Source organism: Lissotriton helveticus, chromosome 3_2, assembly GCF_964261635.1.
Source record: "Lissotriton helveticus chromosome 3_2, aLisHel1.1, whole genome shotgun sequence".
NCBI lineage: Eukaryota > Metazoa > Chordata > Amphibia > Caudata > Salamandridae > Lissotriton > Lissotriton helveticus.
Window position 1 is genome coordinate 116,740,235 of NC_136062.1, and position 25,577 is coordinate 116,765,811.

At 44.8% G+C, this 25,577-nt stretch overlaps 1 protein-coding gene across 4 annotated transcripts in view; it reads right to left on the reverse strand.

Moving 5' to 3' along the window:
• NEDD4 (NEDD4 E3 ubiquitin protein ligase) overlaps positions 1 to 25,577 on the reverse strand; it is a 2,078,892-nt gene that overhangs the window by 1,447,156 nt on the left and 606,159 nt on the right. For all 4 annotated transcript variants that reach the window (XM_078684873.1, XM_078684874.1, XM_078684872.1 and 1 more), the window contains one exon: positions 23,062 to 23,123. In XM_078684873.1, the coding sequence (XP_078540999.1) occupies positions 23,062 to 23,123 (62 nt within the window). The remainder of the gene's footprint in view (positions 1 to 23,061; positions 23,124 to 25,577) is intronic.

Sequence of the window (25,577 nt, forward strand, 5' to 3'; positions counted from 1 at the left end):
AATTTAATCCCTGAACTGTGTAATAAACTGAAAGATTCAGAGAGTGCTTGGGCTGTCTCTACGTCAGCTCAAATTTTAGCTACAGCCCAGTACTATGAAAATAGGCGCAAAGACGAGCTAGATAAAGTCGACAAAAAGACGAAAGATTTAAAAACTAAAGTTCTTCTCCAGCAAGCTTATCCGCCTCGTACGGCTAGTCAGCCCAATTATCAACCACAACAGCAGTATTCGAGAAACGCGCAAGGAAACGAGTTTTCCCACCAGCGTATTGCTTACGGCCCGAATCAATGTGCATATTGCAAGGAAGAGGGTCACTTTAAAGGTAATTGTCCGGCTCTTGCGCGACGTTTAAGCGGTGCTTCAGGTGTAAGGGGAAGAGGTGTTCAACATGCCCCCAGAGGTAGGGGCCGTGGAAATTTCACGCAGAATACAACTTCTGTTCCGCCTCAGAATTCGATGAACAGCTTCGACCAACAGAATAATGCGTCGACCAGGTCAGCTCAGTACTATGCTGACGACTATTACACCGAACATGAATATGAGGGTAACGATTGCTAGGACAGCCATGGACAAAGAGAGGGAGTCGTTTCAGTTCCTGTAGATCAGAATGGACCTTATGTCGAGGTGATCGCCTCAGGAGTGTCAGAGCCATTTCTGCTGGATACTGGTGCTACGAAAAGTTCTATCATGCACTCAAAACTTCCTGGCGCACCTTTGTCCGGCGAAATGAATGTTTCAGTAGGTTTCTCTGGCGCCCCTGTTAGAAACCCGATCTCCAGTCCTGTATCTCTTTCTATTGGCCCATGCGAATTAGAGGCGCCCCTCATTCTTACCACAGGTTGCGGTGAAAATTTGTTAGGTTTGGATTTACTAAAAAGGTTATATGCGACTTTGTACTGTTCACCATTGGGAGTACAACTTACTTTAGGTAAGAAAGTCATTTCTCCAATGTATGTGTCAAAAGAAAATATTGCAACTGAATTGTCGAGTCTTCCTGATGTACTCTGGGCTAATGGTTCTAATGATGTAGGTCGTTTGGAGATAGCACCGTATGTCATAACGTTGAAAGCCAACGTTAGGTTACCACGTATTCCCCAATACAAAATATCCAGCGAATGTGAAAAGGCGTTATTGACGATTGTTTATGACCTAATTGATAAAGACGTCATCGAAGAAACAACAGGAAATGTTTGTAACAGTCCAGTTTTACCGGTCTTAAAACGTACCGATCCTTCACAGCCCCCTGTGTATAGGTTCGTGATCGACCTCAGAGAAGTGAACAAGATAGTTATCCCACAGTTTCCAGTTGTCCCCGATATTACTGCCTTATTGACAATGGTTCCAGCTTCAGCAAATTGGTTCTCGGTGATCGACCTGAAGAACGCTTTCTTCAGCATCCCGATTGCTGAGGAGAGTAGAGATATTTTCGGATTTAATTTAGGAGGACGAAGCTTCCGCTTCAAGTGCGCTCCTCAAGGCTACTGCGAAAGCCCATCAATATTCAGTCAGGCCCTGAAAACACAACTAGACACGATTGTTCTACCGAATGGTTCAACTTTGATTCAGTACGTAGACGATCTACTGATCGCTGCAGACACTGAAGAGATTTGCAAGAAAGCTACGTTATCATTATTGCATCACTTATGTGACATGAAGCACAAAGTCTCTCTCTCCAAACTACAATTTTGCCGACAAGAAGTAACCTACTTAGGTCACATCTTGTCGAAGGAGGGAAGGAGACTGACACCAGAAAGAATACAGGCAATTGCAGAACTGAGTGCCCCAAGAACACAGAGAGAGGTTCGAGCCTTCTTGGGCATTACATCGTACTGTAGACAATGGATACCGAATTTTTCACTACTAGCTAAACCCTTGCTGGCACTACTCTGCAAAGACACGCCAAATCCTATGCCTTGGTCTGAAGATTGCCAGACGAGTTTCCACGAGTTGCGCGATGCATTATGTTCGGCTCCGGTGTTGGGAAACCCCAACTACAGTAAGCCTTTTACATTATATGTCCATGAGAAGGAAGGTTGTGCATTATCAGTTTTAACACAACATTTTGGGGACAGACAGCGCCCATGCGCGTATTTTTCGGCAACTCTAGACCCTGTGGCTAAAGCCCTACCAAGTTGTCTGAGGGCTACCGCCGCAGCAGCTGTCTGCATCCGACAATCCGCTGGATTAGTCATGAATAATACTCTGATCGTTATGGTTCCGCATGCAGTAGACATTTTACTAAACAGGACGAAGACACAACACCTTACTAGCGCTCGACTATCCAGTTACGAACTTACGCTGCTAGCGAGTCACATCCACATAAAGAGGTGTGATACACTGAACCCCGCAACGTTATTACCCATTCTGACAGGAATAGACGAGATTGATAGGCATGACTGCTGTTTTAGGACAGAAGAAGAGACAAAAGGGAGAGTAGACTTACAGGACACTCCCCTTCCTGAATGCAACAATACTTTATGGGTTGATGGTTCATGTTTCAAGCTGCCGAATGGTGATACGACTGCAGCATATGCCGTAACGACATTACACACCATTATAGAGACTGCGCGAATTTCCCATAATTCTGCACAAGCTGCAGAGCTAATTGCGCTTACCAGAGCATGTGTGTTAGCGAAAGGAAAGCGAGTGAATGTGTACACTGACAGCCAATACGCCTTTGGTGTGGCTCACAGTTTTGGGAGATTGTGGCGTGAACGTGGGTTTCTTATGTCACATGGTGCACAGATACAACATGGTCAGCTAGTTAATGAGCTCCTCCAGTCACTGACCTTGCCACTACAAGTTGCCATTATAAAATGTAGTGCACACAAAAAGATTCAGGATGATGTTGGCCGCGGGAATGCATTTGCAGACGAGGTTGCGAAAGAGACTGCAAGGAACACAATGAGTCGGATGTATGTTGTAGGTCCCGCTAGATGGATTACTGATGTAGGAATGTGTGAGGACACCATTGAGAGCGTGAAATCTATACAAGCCGAGGCAACTGAGAAAGAGGTGAATGAATGGAGAGAAAGTAAGGGTAGGTTAGATGCGAATGGTTGTTGGGTCGAATTGTCAGAACACCAGCGATGGTTATTGCCTAACGCCTATGTACTTGCAGTAGTAACAATGGCTCACGGATTTGCGCACATCAGTTCGAGAGGAATCTGTAAAGTATTGGCCCCAGTATGGCAAAATAGCAATATCCCGAAATATGCAGAGAATGTGGTCAGAAACTGTATGGTGTGTTTGAAGTGCAATCCCGGTAGGGGAACCCCAACTCCAGCTGGTCATTTTGCGCCTCCAACGTATCCGTTCGAGGTTTTGCAGCTCGATTTCATTCACATGGAGAGATGCAACAATCTGAAGTATGTGCTCGTTGTTGTTTGCGCTTTCTCCAGGTGGGTGGAAGCGTACCCCCTTAAGGACAATACAGCCTTGTCAACTGCCAAAGCCCTTGTCAAAGAGTTCTTCCTGAGATTTGGCATGCCTAGAATCGTCTGGAGTGATAATGGAAGTGAATTCGTAGGACGCGTGATGAAGAGAGTGTGTGAGTGTTTGGGCATCCAACAAAAATTCCACTCTGCGAATCACCCCCAATCAGCTGGATTAGTAGAGTGCTACAATGGCACTTTGAAGCTCAAATTAGCCAAAATCCAAGCCAGCACAGGTCTTAAATGGCCTGACGCCTTGCATCTAGCACTCTTGTCAACGAGAATGACAGTCCGTTCCAGATTAGGACTTAGCCCCCATGAGATAGTGTTTGGCCGCCCAGCCAACGTCTGGGGCGTGCCAAGACCAAAGAAACTTAGCGAAATAGAGCACCCCGTACTGCTTGATTATTTGTGCGAATTGACAACTAAATTGCGTGTTTTACACCAACAGGTTCACAGTTCCTCTCCGCCAGCCTCTGACGATCCAGGTCACTCCATCGCACCCGGCTCGTGGGTCTTGGTGCGGAATTTTCAGCGCACAAACAACGGACAGCCGAGGTGGACCGGACCTTACCTGGTACTTCTTTCCACGAGATCAGCGGTTCGGGTGGAAGGCAAAAAGAACTGGGTGCACGGGACCCATTGTAAACGGGTCCCTCTGCCCCTTCCATACGACCGGTGGGTCAACGAAGGAATTGCCGACTCTGAGACAGAATCCATACCTCGTTTCATCCCTTTCAGCGATGCACGTCTAAAAGAAACTGGTACCGAAAAAGAGAGTGATCATATTTTACAAGGATTTGTGCCACAGTCTACACAGTTGGACACTACCGAACCTGAGACATTGTTTGAAGACCACACCGTGGCAGGAAAACGACGGTACAATTTAAGGACTAAACGAAGAAACTAGATGAAAACGAACTAATGTGATTTCCCTTCCCCCAAGAACTATTTTTGATTTTTCAGCTCTCTCACTCTTAGGAAACTTGCTCATTTTTGATTTTCGAACCGCCATCCGGTTCTGCTGCTAGGGTCGCGGTTGAAGGCTGGGGAGTGCAACTGGGGACGTTTAGGTCAACGGTTCTGGTTGGTCCAAGGGAGTTACCCCGGACTGAACAGAGCGCACCCCCTGGCAGAACCAACCTACCACCGCGGGCAGCAACTAGAGGATGGAGTTTCCTAGGGTAATGAGACCTACCAGACTCCCAAACTTTGAAAGACAATTATGCACTGTACTGGGCAAAAGAAACATGTATTTTAATGTTGTGTAGCATAACGATGTTTTTGACTGGTTATACTCTATTCGTATTCCAAGTTACTTTTTCAAATGACACCCGGCCACAGCCTCCTCCTACTATCTCTCCACACTACTTTCACCCTCTACCTGAACATGAATCTGCCAGAAGACTCGAATTCGTAAATAACTCATTCATTCAACTCCTACATCAACACCAGTCCATCATGAACACATCGAACTGTTGGATATGTGGACTCATGCCACACACAACGGATAAGGGTATCCCATACTTCATCCTGCCATTCAGCTATTATGGTTCTCTGTGGGCTTTCCAGACCATGTTCCTATTCGCCCTAGAACCATACCCGACACGTTCTACTGAAAGTGATTCCAGTAACCAGGCACTAATAGCAGGGATAAGAAATATGAGTAGAGAGTTCGACACCTATCTTACGATTCCCAAAGATGAACTCACTCCGTACACTCGTTGGAACGTAACTAAATATGGGGTTTACCTGAGTAAGAGCCAGACAGCAAAGAAATCCCGCCCAGTTTGGATAGTACCCAACCGAGGTCACTTATGTATACAAGGTATCGGCAGGGATCCCAAAGCACAATTAGGAAAGAGTATGTGCACGGAAACCTATGTGTTGGCTTCTCGAACTTCCCCCATACTCTTAGCAGCCAAAGGCACGTATTTCGTCTGCCATGACCAAGCTTACACCTGGTTGCCCCCTGACTTCTCAGGAACATGCTTTATCGCATTTCTGCTGCCTCCCACCTACACGGCCAGAGCAGATTACCATCGGACAAGGACAGCTAGAGGTGTCGTGAGTAGAGACGACACCGCGGGTCAGGAATTCACTGACTTCGCAAAGGGTTTTCTGCCATTTTGGGGGCCTATGGTGAACAGCAGGAATATTCGCCAGTTATCGAGGATAGTTGAATCCGCCGTGAGTACAACGGCCGGAGCTCTTGGCAACTTGACGACCGAACTTCAGTCGGATCGACTTATGACCCTTCAGAACCGAGTTGCCCTAGATATCATACTCGCCGATCGTGGTGGTGTGTGTAGAGTGATCCAATCCAGTTGCTGCATTTTCATCCCTGATAACGCACCGACAGTGTACCAGGCCATCTCTAAGTTACACGAGATATCTGGTTCCCTTCACGTAGAAAAAGGGGACTGGTCCTTATTAGGGTGGTTCTGGGGACTGATCGCCACCTGGGGATGGAAAACACTGATCTTCATTGGGATGATCTTAGCACTTCTGTTTATGTTCTGCCTATGTGTACAGTGCGCTCCGGCACTATGTGGCCTCTGTGCTACCTCATGTGTACGGAAGCCTGTGTCAAGGGACGAACTGAGCAACAGAATGATGTTACAGCAGCATCTCCACGAATTCCTTCATACGGATTTGGACTCAGATTAACATGAATTATTGCCTTAGATAAGGGCAAAAGGAGGGTCTGTGGTTCTGAAAATCTGGACCCTGTTGTTGTTCCGATATCGAGGTCCAATACCCGTGTCACAAAATATCAACGTACCATGACGAATTTGGTGTCAGCGAACCGATAATGATTAGGACATCATTTCTATGCATTTGCGTCAGAATCAAGGGCCAAATCGTAGTTTCCGTCCCAACCCCTTAGACTCCATTTTGTGAACGACATCCATCTTACGTCTTGCCCTCATGATAAGTCAATTAAAGGTCGAGCTTGATCTAAAAGGACACGTCCTCCGTCCCTGACTTCCCCCTGACCTGTCCCAACTGACTCCATTGCCTTTAGCCAAACCTGTTTGGGCAACCCCTCGCCCAGTGGCCAAATGCGATAAGCATCGATGCATAGCATTCCTCAAACCATTTCACTACATACAAACCATGCTTTCTACAAACACACACCTGTCCTGTTCCCTGTTTATGGCCAGTTTTATGACTAGGAGGTGCCTTCCTTTATTGGGGTTTCATCGATATCTGATGGGAGTTCCGGGCTTAGCTGGGTAATCTATCACGAATTGGACATCTAAAATACGGGCTTGCCTACATGACTTCGCTCTTTTGTATTATTGTAGAAATATGTGTATAGCCATATCATAAACTCAAGAATTCTTGCTTGCAGCTATTATTTTTGTATATAAGGAGAAGGCTGGTTCTGTAAAAACGAACAGTCTCCTGAGAACACATGACCCGTGTTTGTCGTGCTTCTAGGACACCTGTTACTTGGTAGCTATCAATAAAACTTGATCTCTGACTCGACTAGAAGACTCCGTGTTTCTGTGGTCCGGAACAGGGAGAACTCAGAGGTCTTCGGGTGTTATCCCCTGGCACCAAACGGGTTCCTAAAAACCCGTTACCTCAGCTACTTGATCTCCGGGTTCATGATAGCGGTACCATAACCAGAGCCAACTACATTCTCAGAAGATGTTCCTTCTGTTGGATTGTCCAATTTTCCACTGGCTTTTGCAATTCAATGCTTGCTTGTTTTGAGTCTACCTTAGCTGTAGCAGTAACTGAGAAGGCCTCAGTCTGGGCACTGCCTCCTGAACCCGAGTGTATTTGTTTTAGAAAAACAGTAGAAAATACATAAGCATGGGTGATTATGAATTACTACACTAAGCACATCAAACAATGTGAAGGCCACTGTGGAACAAATGGTTTGAAACTCACTTATGTGCCTGACTGATGTTATATCCAATTAGCAAACTATCTTCAAAGAGTTTTGGGTCCCAGGATGATATTGGCTCCAAAGGCTGTCCATCATCCTGTAGAGAACCAAATTGAATTACCAGGGCAGATCTGATCTGCACTGAAGATAACAAGGTCACAAAGCCCATCAGATGATTGGCAGCCTTATTATTTTTTTGTGGGATCCCGAGACCTGTTCCAGTAGGCCCTTTATGGCCACTAGGATAATTTTGTAGGTGGCCTCTTACACCCCTCATGCAAAGACTCAGTGACAGGACTTAAGCCATTTGCTACGCTTCTGTACTAATCTCTAGTGGACAGTTTCTGACTAATGCAATATGTCTAGGTTCTCAGAGGAAAGGCCTACATGCCAAAAGGTAAACTCTTCAGCAACAGTGACCTCAAGATGATTAATGGTCGGTTTTCTAAAAATGGTATTAGGAAAATTATTACCTGCACAAACCTACTAGAGCAAAGCGCTGTGCGGACGTGATTCAATATTTTTGGACACGCTTTGTCTCCAAAATATACAGGCATCATTCTACACTGTAGAAAAATATACCTCCAGCGCAGATACGCCTTGAGTTTGGTATGACCAAAACATCATAGCAATACAACTGACCTTTGTACAATTCTGCCATAAACTAAGAGCAACACAAATATAGCTAAATAATGTACTAGGGTCTGAAATAGTAAATGGCCCAGAACACTTGCCCATGTGGCCTTAGCTGGAAATCTCCTTGAAGTCACTTCTGATACAGCCTCTTTGGTTCCTGGCAAGCACATATGCAACCTTCAAAAGGTCTTTTAATTGTGCAATGAAAAAAACTCTTGCTAATCCAGGACAAAAGAGCATTAACAAGATAAAACCATGCCAGGATGGTACTGAACATTTATACCATCTTATAATTGTAGCTGGGGACTTTTCTAACCCTGTAGAGGTGTTTACAAACCTGTTACACACATCAAGGTGCACCTTTTCTAAAGCAAAAATGTATGAATTTATGATTTGGTCACCCGAGGTCACTCAACCATACTCCACCTTCGTTAAGAAAAAGTGAAAACGCGACCTGTAGACTATGTGGGTCGGTAAAAGAGGACTTGATCCACCTTCACTGTAAATGTCCTACCGTAATGAATGATAGGAGGATGTTATTATGTCACACTTTTAACCAGCATAATATTGTATCCTGCAGGCAAGCAATATTAGCATGCTTTGGCCCGTCAGATACAATTCTTAACTGTTGTTTTATAAAGTTTTAATAAAGAGTATAGTATTAAGACCCTTACAGGAATGCATTGATGTGTAACCCCACAACATATGTTTTGTTGAAAGGTTCTCTTAGTATTACCTTTTGCATTTTATATTTTATCTGCGCCTCATATTATGCAACATTGTAACAATATTTTTTCTTTTTTTAAATGTTGTATTGTGATTCCTTTATGCAATTACTTTAACTAGTTACGCATAATAATAAATTGACTACTGATCAATAGTAGGCAGGTGTGTTGCATTCTGCATTTTCCCATTGTGGACAAGCTCTCTCTGCAGGGCACTAAGTAAATCAGAGTACCAAATAGGATGAGGACAGGATGGAGCAACCAGGACAATCGTACTTCCAGACTCTCACTGATTCTGTGGAATTCCTGCACTCATAGGGCACTCTTAAAACAATGAGCTCCTTTTAAAGAGGGACAATAACAAGTTGAGTGATTTTTTATTTTTTTTAAATCAGAAAAAGGTAATACAAATCTCAGTTTACAAAAATATATCTTAACCATTAGCTGGTGAATGCATAAAAAAATCAGCCCTTCAAAAGTAAACTGTTTAGATTTTAATGCATAGCATGGATAAAACATAACAATACACCACATACCTATGCATGAACTACATCAAGTACAGGTAAGGTATAAATATTTGGCGATTGGTAGATGCCGCATGATTGCATCAGGTTTCTCTAAGCTTTCAGTCATAGGCAGAAGATGTCTTCATTGTATGGTATGAGTCTTTTGTCTTTTGGTAATGCTAACTGCTTCAATATCTAAACATGTGGGGTTTTGTTGTTTACAAAAAAAGTTTCTTCTTCAGGTCTCTGGATTTCTTTCAGAGATACACTTTTGGGCCTGTCTTCTATGGTTGTACTAGGTCTTGATTAAACCATTTGGTGATTTCTATAGAATTGCATTTTTATAATTTTAGCCAAATCTGGGCTAGGTTGTCTTACGTGCTGAAGATCTTGTGGTCTTTTTTCTTCATTAAGCCCTTTGAATCGGACTCCAGTGGCAGGGCGGATGTGGTGATTTTGGTGCTCAGTGAACAAGTCATAAAACATTTCTTATATGCTTGAGACGGATCTCAGTAATAAAACAAGCAACTTCAGGTTGGCATTGGATTCTAGAACTGGTTGGAGAGTATGTGATTAGGGAGTAGTCAGACCAGAACTGGGATTGTAGTAACATTTCCCAAATTTCAAAAGGGATGAGCAAACAATGGGTGCTACGACAACTATGTGAATCTGTTTTTTGACTACTTGAGTAAACCCAAGTTTGCCAAATAGTTACTTAATACTGTGGCTGGTAGGTTAGCTTATTTGGCATCATTACCTTATAATCACACATCACAATAAACGTCCTAGAGGAACTGCATGAGAAGGGTTAGAGAGTTAATACCTGCAGATGGTAAGAAATGCTTGCATCCCAGTTGTGATACATCATTGACATGATAACAGGTAAGTGTAGAGATACATGTGGTAGGGTGTTAAAAAAAAAAAAAAACGTCTGCAGCATCTTTGGTTTTCATCCTGGGAATATCAGTTCTGTAGTAAAACGGTGAATCTCAACTGCTCTGCGAAAGTCTCTGTATTTTTATATTATTGCGTAGATTTTTAAGTAGATCTGATCAAGTTAATAGGAGCAGAGATGAAGAAATATGTCTCAATATACCAAACCATTTGTCTTCTAATATATCTCCGATTTAATAGGTTTTCGAGCTAAGCGGGCAATAATCTGATTGATCATGGGAAGCCTGGCATGTGGTCTAGTTTGGCATTTACTGATAGGTGGTTTAGGAGCTAATGTATGTGTTTATCATATTACTTTGGGGGTTGCATCAAATGTTTAGGATACTGAATCTATCAGGGTTACTTACACGCCTGCTTCAGAGATATTCACAGGCTGTTTTCAACAATGTAGGTTTTTGTTGGGTGTCTGGCATTTGATTTTAAAACACATAATGCTAAGAATGATTGGGCTAGGGAATCTTTCACTGGGCCTACGTGTGCCAGGATATTGTTTAGACTGATCATTTGAAGTAGTGAGTTGGCTTATTTGTGCGAAGCAAATATAATACCTGCCTTGTAAGTTGTAATTAAGTGGGGGCGAAGCTAGCCACGAAGAGAGATGGCCACAACCTAAGCGAGATCCTGTCAGACGCCTTAAATATCCAGCAATATCCTGCATAACGGAATCTCAACGACTTAAGAAATAGTGAGACCTGAATCTACTTTGGCACCAGGTACTTGTGTGAACTGGGAAATTACGCTCTGCAGTACTCTATAGCCTGTAACGCAGCACGGGGCACCCGAGGCCTGGCACGGAGAAATCAAAACCAAGGCAGCGGACTGCTGTAAGCGAAGTGACCGGGACGCAGAGCACACAGCTCGGCCGCGACGCGAGGCCCTGGTCGGTATGGTCGGAACACCACACTTAGAGAGCCCGGCAGCAGCGTAATGGATGCGGCCTGAACGGAGGAGAATTGCTGCGGAGTGAGCGGTGGCGACGGTGTTGGCTGCTGATGAAGAGGGAATGCACCGTCTTGAGCGAATATACGGTGAGGAAACACCGTGAAGATATTAGACGAGCCCGCAACTAGTACGGCGATCGGAACACCACATATTGTTGCTGGGCAGGTCTAATAGCAGAGAAAACGCTGCAAGGCAGAGGGAAGGCGACACGCGACTCGAATTGGACAGTCTCTGTTAGGGGGAAACATCGTGCAAAGAGCCTGTGGTAGATTTTGAAGGGCACCTTGGCCACAATGCGGAGCAGCAACAAGGGCACTGCATATCGTGGAGCATAGCCGGAGAGCCTGGAATTGGTGTATGGCCCCACGCTCCACTCCAATTATCATCTTCGTCACTGGTTAGCGGCCTGGTCTTTTGGTACGCACAGGGGGTGTAAGCCTGACTCTGCAGGCATCAGGTAGGACCCGAAATCTGCCGAGCGCCCTCGGCTGCCACTGTACTTCCCGACATTACACTTCGCGTCTAAGGATAAATTAAAGAAAGCACAACGGGGCAACTGTTGCACCTACACTCAGTTGAAATATACAGTCGACACGCAGAGCCCAGAACGGAGGGTGGCGCTGGGACAACCATAGCTGACCCTGAAACTACAATTTGCACTGCAGAGGAGGAGATGTGTCACACAAAAGGGTGCCCGGTGAACTCCCAACGTGTTAAACTGTGAGCAAGAAGATTCACTGCGCTTGAAGCCTGGCCACACCAGCTGCTCGCCCATGTTCGCATATCTGCTCGCAAAATGTATAACACATCATTAAGGAGGTGCACTCATGCTACTGTAGCTTCTGAAATAACTACGCACCGGCTTGGAACCATTTTCTTTTGAAGTGCCTGGCACAGGGGAAAAGCACAAATGGGAACTATCGGCAAGACAAACAGGAATCAGTCAAAAATCACCTCTGAACAGGCAAAAAAACAACCAGATCAATGAGTAGAAGACCTACCATTAGCACAAACGGCGACAGGTGCGACGGGAGGGGTCACAAATGATGACGTACAGGCCATGTTCACCACGATTCAAGCAGCACTAACAAATTTTGATGGTAAAATAGACTCTCTGACGTACCGAGTCGACCAGATGTCAGAACGCTTGGACAAGCACACGGAAAGACTTGATATGGCTGAGCGCCGAATATCCTAGGCTGAAGACACTCAGGTGTAGATGGACAAGAAGCAGGGGAAAATGGATAAATATCTGGCGGCCTTAGCAGCGAAAGCAGAAGATTTGGAAGGGAGGTCCCGCAGTAATAATATCTGCCTGACGGGTGTATTGGAAACTACGAATAAGGGATCTATGGAGCGATATGTCGAGCAACTGCTCATCTCGATGCTGGGGCGTGAGATGTTCTCCGAAATATTCATAGTCGAGAGAGAGCGCATAGATCCTTTGCACCAAAACCATCAGCTTGCTCAAGACCACTGCCTATCATAGCACGGATATTGAATTACAGGGACCGTGATGCAGCACTTCAGAAAGCTAGAGAGTTGGGGAAATTAAACCATGAAGGCATGGATATCTCCCTATATCCCGACTTCACAGCATCTGTTCAAGAAGCGAGGAAGAAGTTTGGCCCGGCAAAACAAAAACTGAGGGATTGAAATATACAATATGCCATGCTATACACTCCAGACTCAAGATTAAGATGGGAAGTCAAAGATTTACAATGAACCCCAGGACATGATGAAGTTCCTCCAACAGAAAGGAAGATGCTTGCGGAGGAAATCTCCAAGAGGGGATCTGGAAGAACAATCTACTACATTAGACGTTGAATAACCACAAATTGCATGTGTCAGTGGTCACCCCCTCAAGAATGCAGATCACTAACTGATTTGCATAGCCCAGAACTAACAAGGGGAGGAGGTTGCTGCACAAAACTAGAGCATCCAGCTCCTGCCATATAAATAGTCACATGAACGCAACTGTCGTTTAAAGTATGGATCGCTTTTTTCTGGTCATGATGATGGAGCGCCCATCGTTTGAGCCTGGTCGCGGAACACGAACGCTATGGGAAAACAGATAAGTCAGACGTTTGCACTAGGGAGTACCCTACTAAAGCAATGTCAAGTAAACGCATGATAGTTCATTTTTTGTTTTTAGCTTTCCTATGGCTCACCATTAACATTGGCGAATGTCTTAATAGTAATAATTTGCAGGTACGATGTGTTATGTTGAGTTTCTTGGTATACAAGTTGACAGGGCGTCCGCCTATGTGGGATAGTCCACAGGAAATGGGATGGCAGCACTCGTCCTTCTGTGTGCACCACACCAGTTTATTCTTTGTTTTTTTTTTTAGGGAGGGAGGGGACGTTAGGGCATTATGGTAAACCGATTTGGGATTGGCTCCGCCGCATGGGCCGGGGCGGAGTGGGAGGGGGGAAGGGGATGGGAAGGTAGAAAATGTCTGGTGAACATTGGGAAATTGGACATAAATGTTTTTACCTACACTTGGAATTTGCAGTGGAGATGGTATCAGTATGTAGAGGAAGATGAGTATGGCTGATGCTAACTCGAATACCCGAAAACTAACATTCATAACGTGAAATGTCCGCAGACTTCAAAATCCGCAGAAAATACGTAAAGTACTGGCATACTTTGATAGACACGGTATAGATGTTGCCTGTATACAAGAAACACATCTTACATCCATAACTGAAACACGGGTGGGCTCAAGATGGGTGACGTACTGCATGGTATCCTCATACTCTACGTATGCTAGAGGTGTACTACTGTTAATTAGGCGCAGCACCCCATTTCAGCCTATTCACACTATTAAAAAAGATCAAGGCCGTTATGCTATAGTGCAGGGGAATTTTGGAGGTACAATACTGACAATAGTCACGTCCTATGGTCCAAACATTGACGATCCCAGTTTCTATGCAGACATATGGTCTAAACTTAGGGAACTACTGAGTACGACAATAATATGGGGTGGAGATTTCAATACATGCCTGGACCCAGCCCTCGATAGGTCAACTGGAAACAAATGGTATAAATAACAAGCGGCCAAAGTACTAAAAGAAGGCATGGAAACGAGGGGGATGACTGACATATGGAGGTTGAGACATAGAGGACACAAGAAGGGAACATGCACATCAATGACACACAACACATGGTCAAAAATAGACTATTGGTTGCTCACACAAGACCCATGTACATGGACAAAGACGATTGAACACCTACCTAAGACGCTATCAGACCACTCACCTGTTTGCCTCTCACTAGAGGTCCCTACTTACATACCTAGGCAATTCACATGGAGAAATGGAGGATGCAGGGGAGCGCCCTGGTGGACCAAGTGTTTCGCAGCGAACTACAACAAGCCACAGGGGACTATTTTGACTTCAATTTAGGATCATTGGATAGCGCAGGGTCACTATGGGGGGCATTTAAAGTTACAATTAGGGGCATTGCATTAGCAAACATGCTAGGATTTTGAAGGACATCCAGCAACAATTAAAAGTGATAGAAAGGGAGGAGCTACACTACGAATCAAGATGGCCGCGTAAGCTCCCGGCTCCGCTGACCTCCGCCAGGAGCTCGATTATCCTGTCTTCAATCCTGACCTTACACCTGATTTCCTTGTTTATGAAGGTCTACTGCTTCTAATGGTGCAATCCCGAGATTTCTACCTCATCGGCTGACGAAGATACGCCGTGTTTCCATTCTCGGCCTAACAACGTGTGGAAGCCGGGGCCTCGATTTCTAGACTATCCGGGTCAGAGTTGAACAACATCGGCCGTGAGACCTGGACTGAGCCCAGTCTCCCGAAGAGTGCCTGAATTGTTGACTTTTTGTGACGATCCTTTGAACGATCTACACCGAGGACACACCAGCGTGCCACGCCGGCTGCTGTGGTGGGGGTCCGGTGCCCGGAGACCTTGCTGCCCTCCCGGGGTCGACGGGCTGGGGCCCTCTCTGACGGCGAAGGTGTGTTCTGTAAGACGAGGAGCGCCCATTACTTGATATCAGATTTGCGTGGCCTGCGACTCCGGAGCAGCCGGCCTCCGGGGTTCAAGTCCGGCTCTGTCGCCTATTGAGAGGGGATGGAGCGGACGGAAGGCACGCCATCGCTGCAGGCCGTTGTGGCCGCCATTGGGGTGCTCCATTCGCACACAGTCACTGTGTTCCGGACACTGATGGTGAAAGTGGACTGTATCCTGGAACCTGAGGACGACACCTCGATTGGTTTCCAGCTAGAGATGGTACCAGCGGTGCATTGCACATCAGAGGTCGAGGTCCCCGTGCATAACCCGGAGTTCATGAACCTTGACGGTCCCCTATTACCGACAAGCCAGCCCGTGCTTCTCGCTAGCGTCACTTGCCTGATCCTGCTGCCGCCTAACGCATCTATAGACGTTCTTCCATGTGGCTACGAGTTCCTTGGTGATGGTTTGGGATACTCGCTGTTTTTGGACACCTTTCCTCGTTCGAGCCGTGAACTATTATCCTGTATTCGATCCTCCTGTGCTGACAAGAACTTTTGTGGACGCTTTGCCTTTTCCTTCAAAATGGCGGCTCGAGTGGCAAAGACTCTTATGACGGACCGTACTGGCCAGGGCTGAACTTTATCGCTGGGTTCCGATAAAATAGCTTTTAGCGATGCCGGGGTTGTGCCTATATTGTGACGAGAATTGGGTGGTTGTTGTTTATCCTCCCCTGACTGGTTTGTATAATTGCTAAATATTGATTTTACCATGTCTCGGGGTGGTCGCTGTTGGCGGGGGGGTACGGGAGACCGGGAGTGTGTTTGCTTTCTCCTCCTCCGCTTTCTCTTTTCCCTTCCTTTAGGGTAGTTCTTGGGCGACAGGCACGCTGCTAGTGGGGTTAGGCCGTAGCCATTGCAGGGGTGCAGGGTGGGGGGTTAAGGGTGGGGTTTTTTATTTTGCCTTCTTTTGTTCTATGGCCCCTTTTGTCTTTTCTTTTTCCTTCTACGAGAGATGGGCTGTTTATTTTTCACTAATCCTTTCTTGTCCGCGTGTCTTCGCTGGCTTAATTATCCTGTAACATTGTGGACGAGGTCACGCGGGTGGGATTGCTTTGATTGCTTAATAGATTGCTTATTTCCTATTTCAGTTATGTGTACCCGTGATGGGCCTTTTACTTCTTACAGTGATTATTGTTTGTATATTTCCCCCGCCTGGCCCTGTTCTGTATTTTACTGCGAAACACCTGATATCTGTATTGCCTGCTCTTGTCTTACTGTTACAATAAAAAATATATTTAAAAAAAAAAAGTGATAGAAAGAAATATCAAACAACTTGAGGAAGAATATAAGCAAATGCAAAATCCCACTTTACTGGTGACAATCATGGAGTGGATGGACGATTACCAGAAATGATGAGATCAAATATAAAGCACTCAGATATACAGCACAAATTTACGGAGAGGGCGGTAGACCGGGGCGAGCCTTGTCCAGCAAAATTAGGCCGGCACCACAGCGTCCTACATAACACAGATCATAGATGAGGAAAATAACAAGCTATATGATACCTCATCTATTTTAGACTGTTTCAAAGACTATTATTTTCAATTCTATGAAATAAGAACAAACGCCCCCCCAATAGAAGTTAACCAATATTTACAAGATGTAGCTCTTGCATGGTTGTCGGACACTCTTTTTCTCAAATTTTTATACATCATATAACTAAAGATGAGATTACAGACGCGATAAACTCCTTACCAAATAACAAAGGTCCTGGCCTGGACGGGCTGCCCGGAGAGAGTTCGACAAAGTACATCAGGATTTGTTGATACCACACTTGGCCGAAATGTATGACGAGGCATATGAAGAGGGTAGACTTCCTGCCTCGGTAAGAGAAGCACTCCTAGTGGCGCTCCCCAAACCTGACTAGGACTTAACTAAATGTGACTCTTACCGTCTGTTATCGTTAATCAATATTGATGTAAAGATCCTAGCGCAGGTTATTGCAACCAGGATACAGCTCCTGCAGGGGAAGCTAGTATTGCCTGATCAAGCTTGATTTGTACCAACTAGATCCACCACCCAAAACATACGCACCATATTTGCACTGTACCACCACCTAGTCCCAGAGCTACCAGCAGCAGCGGCCCTATTGGACACTGCGAAAACTTTTGATTCAGTGGAATGGGTCTTCATGTTCACAGTATTACGCCGAATGGGCTTTCCGTGGCCATTTCTGAGATGGATAGAACTATTATACAACGGCCCCACCGCTAGAATCAGAATAAATGGGCACACATCAGATCCCGTTAGCATAAGTCGAGGTACGAGACAGGGCTGCCCGCTCTCACCTATTTTGTTCACGTTGATTTTGGAGCCATTAACTTGTAAAATTTGTCAACGCCACTCTGAAGCTGCATTACAGTTTCATCTCCGCCCCCTCAGCATTTCACTATATGCTGACGATATGGTGCGCTTTACTCGCCATCCCAACATACATTTAAATAAACTTATCAGAGAATACATTATCTTTGAGCAATATTCGGGTTTGCGAATAAACTGGGACAAGTTAGTGGTTATACCTCTTACATTGGCAACAACCCAGCCGAACTTAGATTATCCCCTGAAATTGCAAACTGACCCGGTAAAGTATTTGGGCATATGAATACATAGGGACCCGGAACTGGTACTAAGAGGTAACTATGGAAGGGCGATGACCAAACTTGAAGAACTGATAGATAGATGGATACGGATGCCACTTTCGCTAGCAGATAGGATAGTTCTGCAGAAAAAGATAGTCCTGCCTAAATTTTAGATTGATTTATTTATTAATATTCCTATTTGGCTAACGCAGGCGATGTTCTCTAAACTGAGATCGGCTATGCAGAGGCTAACATGGGTGGGTAAACAGCCCAGAATAAGTTGGAACATATTAACGAAACCGTACCACAAGTGAGGTTTCGGGGCACCGGATTTACAATTATATTTTTATTGTGCACAGGCACAACATGCTCATTATTGGCTACAAACACACGCATACATATCACACGTGGCAGTGGAAAGGGATAGTGTACAACCAACCCCTCTGATAGCCTATGTGTCAGACCCAAAGTCCTTTACCAACAGAGACACGATTCAAACTGTGCACTGCACTTCAAGAGCATGGCATATACTAGCATGCCAAGCGCAGAACTCCCCATTTACGCTTCATCACTCCCTATTGTGAACCATCCGAAAATATCAGTTACGCAAGAGAAAAAAATCTTACAACTATTGGAGGAAATTATACTAGCCACAATGACAGATGTATTCCCACATAGTAGATTTATCCAAAGGGAGGACCCGTCATTAAACATACATAATACACCCATAAAGTTGTTTGCCCATTTGTGGCTACAAATGGCGATTAGGGAGCTATATACCTCATATCCGGAGGAACCACTGCAATTGCAAGCATTGCAGACACTATTGACAGCACCTACCCGTCAAAAATTAGTCACACGCTTATACAGCGTGTGACAGTCAGAACAGGGCGGGATCACGAACAGGTCGCTTAATAAGTGGGAAGATTTAATAGGAGACAACATAGATGAACGGATTGGGAATATAGTTGCACGCAGCAATAATTGATGACGTCAAACTGCAATTTGCGAATAATACCCTTGATATTCTTACATCAATTTTACTATACCCTGATTCAGTTAAACAGATATGGCCTTCGATCACATGATAAGTGTTATAGATGCGAAGCACTAAATGCAGACTTCTTGCACATGGCATGGGCGTGTGCACAGATACATAGGTACTGGCAAGAAATTATGGGAGCGCTCACAGCTATGTTATCAGAACTGATACCGAATGCTCCACTTGTATGTTTACTGGGAATATACAAACTCGTGCCTGCAAAAAGACGGAAGTTCCTTGCCGTAGCACTTCTGTTAGCTAAACGCTCTGTCACTATTAGATGCAATATGTCCAGACTACGTGGGTGGACGGTTGATGTATGGTATTGGTGAGACAGTAGACCATATGATACTTGCGCTGTCTTACGGGTGAGCGGAGGAAAGATGTAATATTTAACGTGTGTCTAGATATGTATTCTATTGTATTTGTATGCTGTGAGTTTTAGGACTCTTGGGGGCTGTCGGAGGTTCGAGATGTGATGTTATGTATACTAGCCTCCCTATCCACAAAACACAGTTATATATTGATGTATACATGTAATGTAAATTTGCTCCGCAAACAGCTGTTTATACTGAAAAATGTGCTTTGTTGATGTTGTCTGGAAACAATAAACACATTTTTTTTTAAATTGCAACTAAGCGAAGGCCAAATTACCAAGATGTTGTTGTTCTTGCTTGGAGCTCTAAAAAGCAATTTTCAAACAGATCAACTGAAAAGGTCCCTAGCTGCAGATATTTATCATCTGTATTCAACTTCACCCACTCCCCCACCTCCCACCACACCAGAGTTTTCCATCTGGGTATTATTGACAGGATGTTGGTAAATATCACACAGGCTTGACAATTGCATAAGGAAAATAAGAGGTGAGTCATGTTACTGCTCTATTGCAGTAACACTGATTGACTACAAATCTAAAAGTGATAGTGTATTTTTGGACAGAATGGTTGGTTAGGCCACGATGATGTTCACGATTACTTTATTGACGGCAAGCATATCAGACTACTGCCCTGTTTGACCATAAATCCTTGGGAGCCTTTTATATTTGACTTATTTTACTTACCACAGTAGACACAAGTTCATTTTCAAGGCCTTAGTAGCATTAAAACCTGTGTTAAAAGAGGAGCTACGCTACGAAGCAAGATGGCCGCATAAGCTCCCGGCTCCGCCGACCTCCGCCGGCAGCTCGTATATCCTGTCTATTCTCCTTCACTCGTGCCTGACTCCCATGCGCATGAAGTCTTTCTGACTCCTGAGGTGCAAGACCGGTTTTTCTAACTTACCGGGGGACGAAGTTACGTCGAGCTCTATCCTCGGCCTGCTCCAGGGCTTCCGCCGGGACCTCGCTTTCTGGCCCATTCGGGCTGGAAGTGAACAACAGCGGCTGTGTGACCAGGGGTGCATCCGGTCTCCCGATCTCGGATCACTTTTCCGCTTCCGGCTGATAATAAAGCAACCAGCTTCTCGAAGGACATGGTACGGTGACGCAAGTAATATCGGTGGCCACGGTCGGGGGTCCGACGCCCGGAGACCCTTCTGGGAGGCCGAGGTTGATGGGCTGGCCCCTTCGGGTGGCGAAGGTGCCGTCTGCCTGCTGTGAAAGCGCCCGCTGTTATTGCCAGCTCAGTGTGTGCCTGTGCCTCGACGGTGTTCCGTGACCCGAGTCCTGCTTCGTCTCGGGGGACGGAGATGGAGGGGACGGACGGCGCGCCATCGTTTAGGTCCGTAATGGCCGCCATTGGGGCGCTCCACTCTCACTTTGTTGTCACGTACCAACGGATGTCTGTAACGCTGGATACTGTTTGCTTGAGACCGGACGACGATGTTCCGACCAGTTATCAGCGAGCTATGGTTCCCGAGGAATATCCTGCATGTCCTTCCGAGGTCCCCGAGCGGAAACCTGCTTTCTCCCAATTTTATGACTCTGGCCTCGTAGATGGCGTACCCACGAACGTTGTTGGCTTTCCATATCGGACTCCTGTTTGGCGACACATCGTCGCTAAAGGCTGTGCGCGACATGGACAGTTTTTCAGTGACTTTCGGAGAGAATCGCCCTTCCCTCTCATCATCCTTTGTTGTCGTATTTTCGGATGTCGCCATTTTGTTTCCTATCTTCAACCCGATTCTGCGGCCCCAAATTGTTCTGGATGCTTCGACTACCTTGATGTCGCCGTGGCTCGGGCCACTTGGGCGTTTGTAAAGAACCGTGCTGGTCAGGGTTGATTTTTGACTTTTTTGGAGTTAGCCGTGCTTTGTGATTTATGCCGGAAATGTACCTTTTATTCTCATGGGAGTCGGGCAGTTTTTTGATGATGTCCTCCCCTTGTATGGGGTCAATACTTGCTCCTAATAGTGGATAATATGTCCTGGGGAGGTCGCTAATGGCGGGGGGTTAAGGAGACCGGGAGTGTGTTTTATTGTTCTCCTCTGTTTCTTTATCTTTTATTTTCCTTTCTTTAGGGTAATTCTAGGGCGACAGGCACGCTGTTAGTGGGGTAGGCCATAGCCATTACGGTGATGTAGGGTGGCGGGTGTTGGGGGGGTTTTGTTATTTTAGTTTGTTTTGTTCTATGGTCCCTTTCTCTCTTCCTTTCTTAGTAGGGTTGGCTGTATCTCCTTCTTTCATCCTTTTCTCTGTCGGGCATCTGCACTTGCCTCTACTTTATTGTCTCGGAAGGGTGGGTTTTTCGGATGATGCTTTCACTAAATTGCTTGCCATTGTTTGACCTTTACTCCTGGCCTGCCTTTGGCGGGCGTAGTGTGTTTTAGGCCGTATTGCTCATCACCGATTCCCGATTGCGTGGAGGGATACGCCCCTCCCGTCTCTTCTTGTTTATCGTGTAGTGTGATGCCTTCGATGATATAGCCACGGCTACTTCTTCGAAACTATAAAAAATGAAACCTCTTCCATCCTTGTGCTTCGTGGTGCCTACAACTATGTATTATGATTACACCGTGATTACTCCTTGAGCCGTAAACATGTGCAATGCTTCTGCTTATATTTCCTGAGTTTGCGGCCGGCCCCTGTGGTTGTAGGCCTGCGCTTGCACTGCTTTGATCGAATCAATAAATGTTTTTTAAAAAAAAACCTGTGTTAAAGAGGAAATAGTTCTCAAACACACATGATGGCGAGGCCCCACATGGCTTGTTATTTTATGTCAAACTTTCCAGACATTTTGAGACCAGTACCAATTTCCATATGAGATTATCTGCCTCTAAAATGGCAGGGCCCTGGCTCTCGAATGAGTCGGTGAAGAATATTGCTAGTAAATCAATGTAACTACGTTTATTTCCTTTGCAAGAGGTGCAGGCATCAAGGTTTCATTGTTCGGCAAAGGCACAGAGTCCAGCACTGTGGGATGTGGAAGGTATGTAACAATGGCATGGGAAACCTTGATTTAGCAAACTGTTTATATCCATGAAAGAGAAAGCAGAGCCCTGTTGAGGTTAAAATCAGCATCTTCTGAACGTTTGAAAAAGCCTTTATATAAGGTGCTGATATCAAAATTGGGTCAGAGACTTTCAAAACTGTACCTTTCCAGGTTTGAGGCTCACATTGCAAAACTGTTCTGGTTACACATTTTACAGAGTACAGAATCTGTTAAATGAGTTGATAAGTTGAATAACTTGGACTTGACCATGCCTTGAGTTGGTATCAAAATGTTCTTCTTGTGAGTGAAATGCCTTAACACAATGTTTGTCCTTGTATAGATGCTTAATAAAATAAATAGCAAATCCGCAACTTGACAAAACCTAGATTAGTACAAAAAGGACGCTTTCTTCGCTATCTACCATATAGCATCTACTATTAAGGAGTGGATAATTTCATTTAAAGTGAGGCATGAATAAGTTCCTATACTGCCGCTATTGGCAGCAATTGTCATCTTCCGCTACTGTGAGGCAGGCAAGATAAAACATTGCCTGGAGAGTGTGTATAGTTAACAAGCAAGAACCGAAGGACTAAGTACTCAAGGGAACACATTTATGAAGTTATATACTTTTTATTACCAAGAAATAATATATTACTTTAAAAAGCCAGAAAAGTTCAATTATTAAAAATAAGTAGGAAAAAATAAAAGGCACATAAGGGATGTGACATGTATACAACTGTCTATTAAACAGTCACCATTTTACACATATTAATGAACAGCTTGATCTACTGGCTTTTTTATACCCGTCATATAAAATTAGATTTTTTTTAGGGACTCAAAGTATGTGGGAAAGAGATGAACATAGCAATATTAATGTTATTCAATTATATTCACTAAAACGTTTTATACCCATTTCATTTTGCTTTACCTTCTGGGATGAAGAACAAAATCTTTAAATGTGTAGGGTCTCTCCATTCTTGGGTGTTCTGTCTGAAAAGAAACATTTGTTTCAGGACACATCTTTAACATCAAACGTGTTTTTTATGCAATCAAAATGCTTTGTCTCAGAAAGAATCCAGTCTAAACTGCGTAATATATTGCACATTAAGAAAACTGAATAGAAATAAGGATTAGATAAGTATGTACTGTACGATTTCGTTTGGAGAGAAAGGTTAAATAAATCCCAAACAACAAGTTTAAAAAAAAATGAGAAAAATAGCAAACTTATCTCAAACCTCAATAATAAAATCATTAACAAAAAATTAAACATGGGCTTTGAGACATTCGATATCTACCCAGGATATGCATAGTCAAAAGCTTAAAGGTCTAATTATAGTCACAACCCTAATATCTTTTAGCCATAATAGTTGACTGGAAGGTATTCAGTCATTTGACAAAAATATAAAATAAATAATGCCGGCCTGATAAAACCTATGACAAAATTCCTTTGCCACAAAAATATATTGATTTCATTGATACGGTATACCAGGAGGATTTGGGGACTTCTTACAGTGAATAGAATTGTAAGCCACTTTTTTTTAGAAATGCAAAAGAAAAAGTTGCAGTAGTCTTTTTTGAAACATATTGTATTTCTACCATGACCCGCTGGAGCAGAACAGGACAACACCACAGAGAACAAGAAGAGAAAAGCGAGGCAAAGGTAAGAAGGGAACAGGGTGGAAACTGAGGATGGAATTGGGGTGGAGGAATTGGAACGTTTTGGAGAAAAAAAACTATAATGGGGCGCAGTAAGGGGGAGTTTGAAGGGATCTAGAGGATTTAAAGGCAGTTTAAACCCCCTTTTAAAAAGAGCTTTGCAAAAAAGAATCCAAGGAGGAGCTGTGGGTAGGGAGAGGTTGTGGGGTCAGAGCCGGATCTAGGGCAGTGCAACTGGTGCCACCCCACTGGGTGCTGACTCCTCCAGGGGGCGCTGTATTTGGAAGTATTTTATGGTTTCAAAAGCACCTGCTGCTGCATTGCTGGCTTCAGCTAGTTTCATACAAAAATAAAATTGTCAGAACACAGTGATTAATGTTCTTCCTGGAGAGAAGAGGAGTTTTGTCAAGTGGAAGTTTTAACTCATTTTATGGTAGCACAGAGAGTTAATGTGCCTGCTACAAAGAATGTGTACCATGCAGATCACAAACTGCATATAGTTTAAATAGGTCAGTACTTTTGTCAGAGAGATTATTTTGCTACTAGCAGTGTAGGTGTTAAAATCCTAAATGGAACAGTGAGCTAATAACTGTCATCAAAGAGCTGCATTCAAATGGCAAGGTATAGATTAGAGCATTGTGATGCTTTCCTCCGTCTATCATTATTCTAATGTTTCAAAAAGGAATCATTTCTGTAAAAAAAATTCCTTATTATTAAACGTAACCCCCAACCATGGGGTTATGTTTTAAATTTTGAGTCTGTGCTTCTCCAGGCCAAGCCCTCTTAAACTATACTGCCTACCAGTATGGATGACATGTGACTCACCTTGTAGTCTTCTGGCTTATGTAACATTTCCTATACACTGATTTACACACATATGAATGATTGTCTCTGTGCTTTGACACCCTACACTGGTATAGGTTGCACTATATAACCAATTAAATACATCTGAGAGAGAGTTGTTTTGGAGACTTGAGGGGGCACTGTTCAAGGGTAGCAGCTGCGGTCCATGCACACAACAGCGGTGGGACCGAGTGGGGTAGATTCTGATGTACGATGCAGAGGGAAACTTAATTATTTAATCAATTTCCCCTCTGCATCGTCCGTCGGAATCCCCCTCCACCCAGCCCCATCGCTGTTACCTGCACGGACCGCGGCAGAAGGGTAGTACTGAGGTAGTGTGTGGGGCCAGCCGCGGTGCGTCCATTGGGGCATAGCCCCACTAAGCCACATGGACTCACCGTGGTATTTTTAGGCAATAATTACCTCTGTGTTATTATCAGCGCTACCGGCCGGGATCCGCCGGGAGTGGGACACACCCGACTCAATCGGGAGTGCACAGGGGGTGGGGCTGGCTGGGCTGCTGCAGCTTGAGTGACAGTCCACACTCAGCTGCAGCAGTACTGTGCATGACAAGTTGAGGTGCCACCTTGCCCGAGCATGCGCGCTAGACTTTCCCCATAGAGAGGGGTGCTGCTTCTTACAGGCGCCGCCGCTGACAACACGTTGAAAAAGGGCGAGTAGTAAATGTGCCCCCCTAGCCAATCCTGGCGCTGCATGCAGCGCCAGAATTGGCTAGTCCACCGCTCGGAAGGTGTCAGGAGTAAAGGCGGGCATTTACTCGCTTCCCCCGAAGGCAGCCTGACAGCTTCCCTCTTTCTCTCCTGCAGGGTCGGTCGGCGCGCGGACAATGGGGTCGAGGAGACGCTTGCTGCTCGTCTCCAACTCCACTCTGCACTGTCTCCCGTCTAAACCAAGATATAAATGCGCTGATAGCTGGCGGGCAAG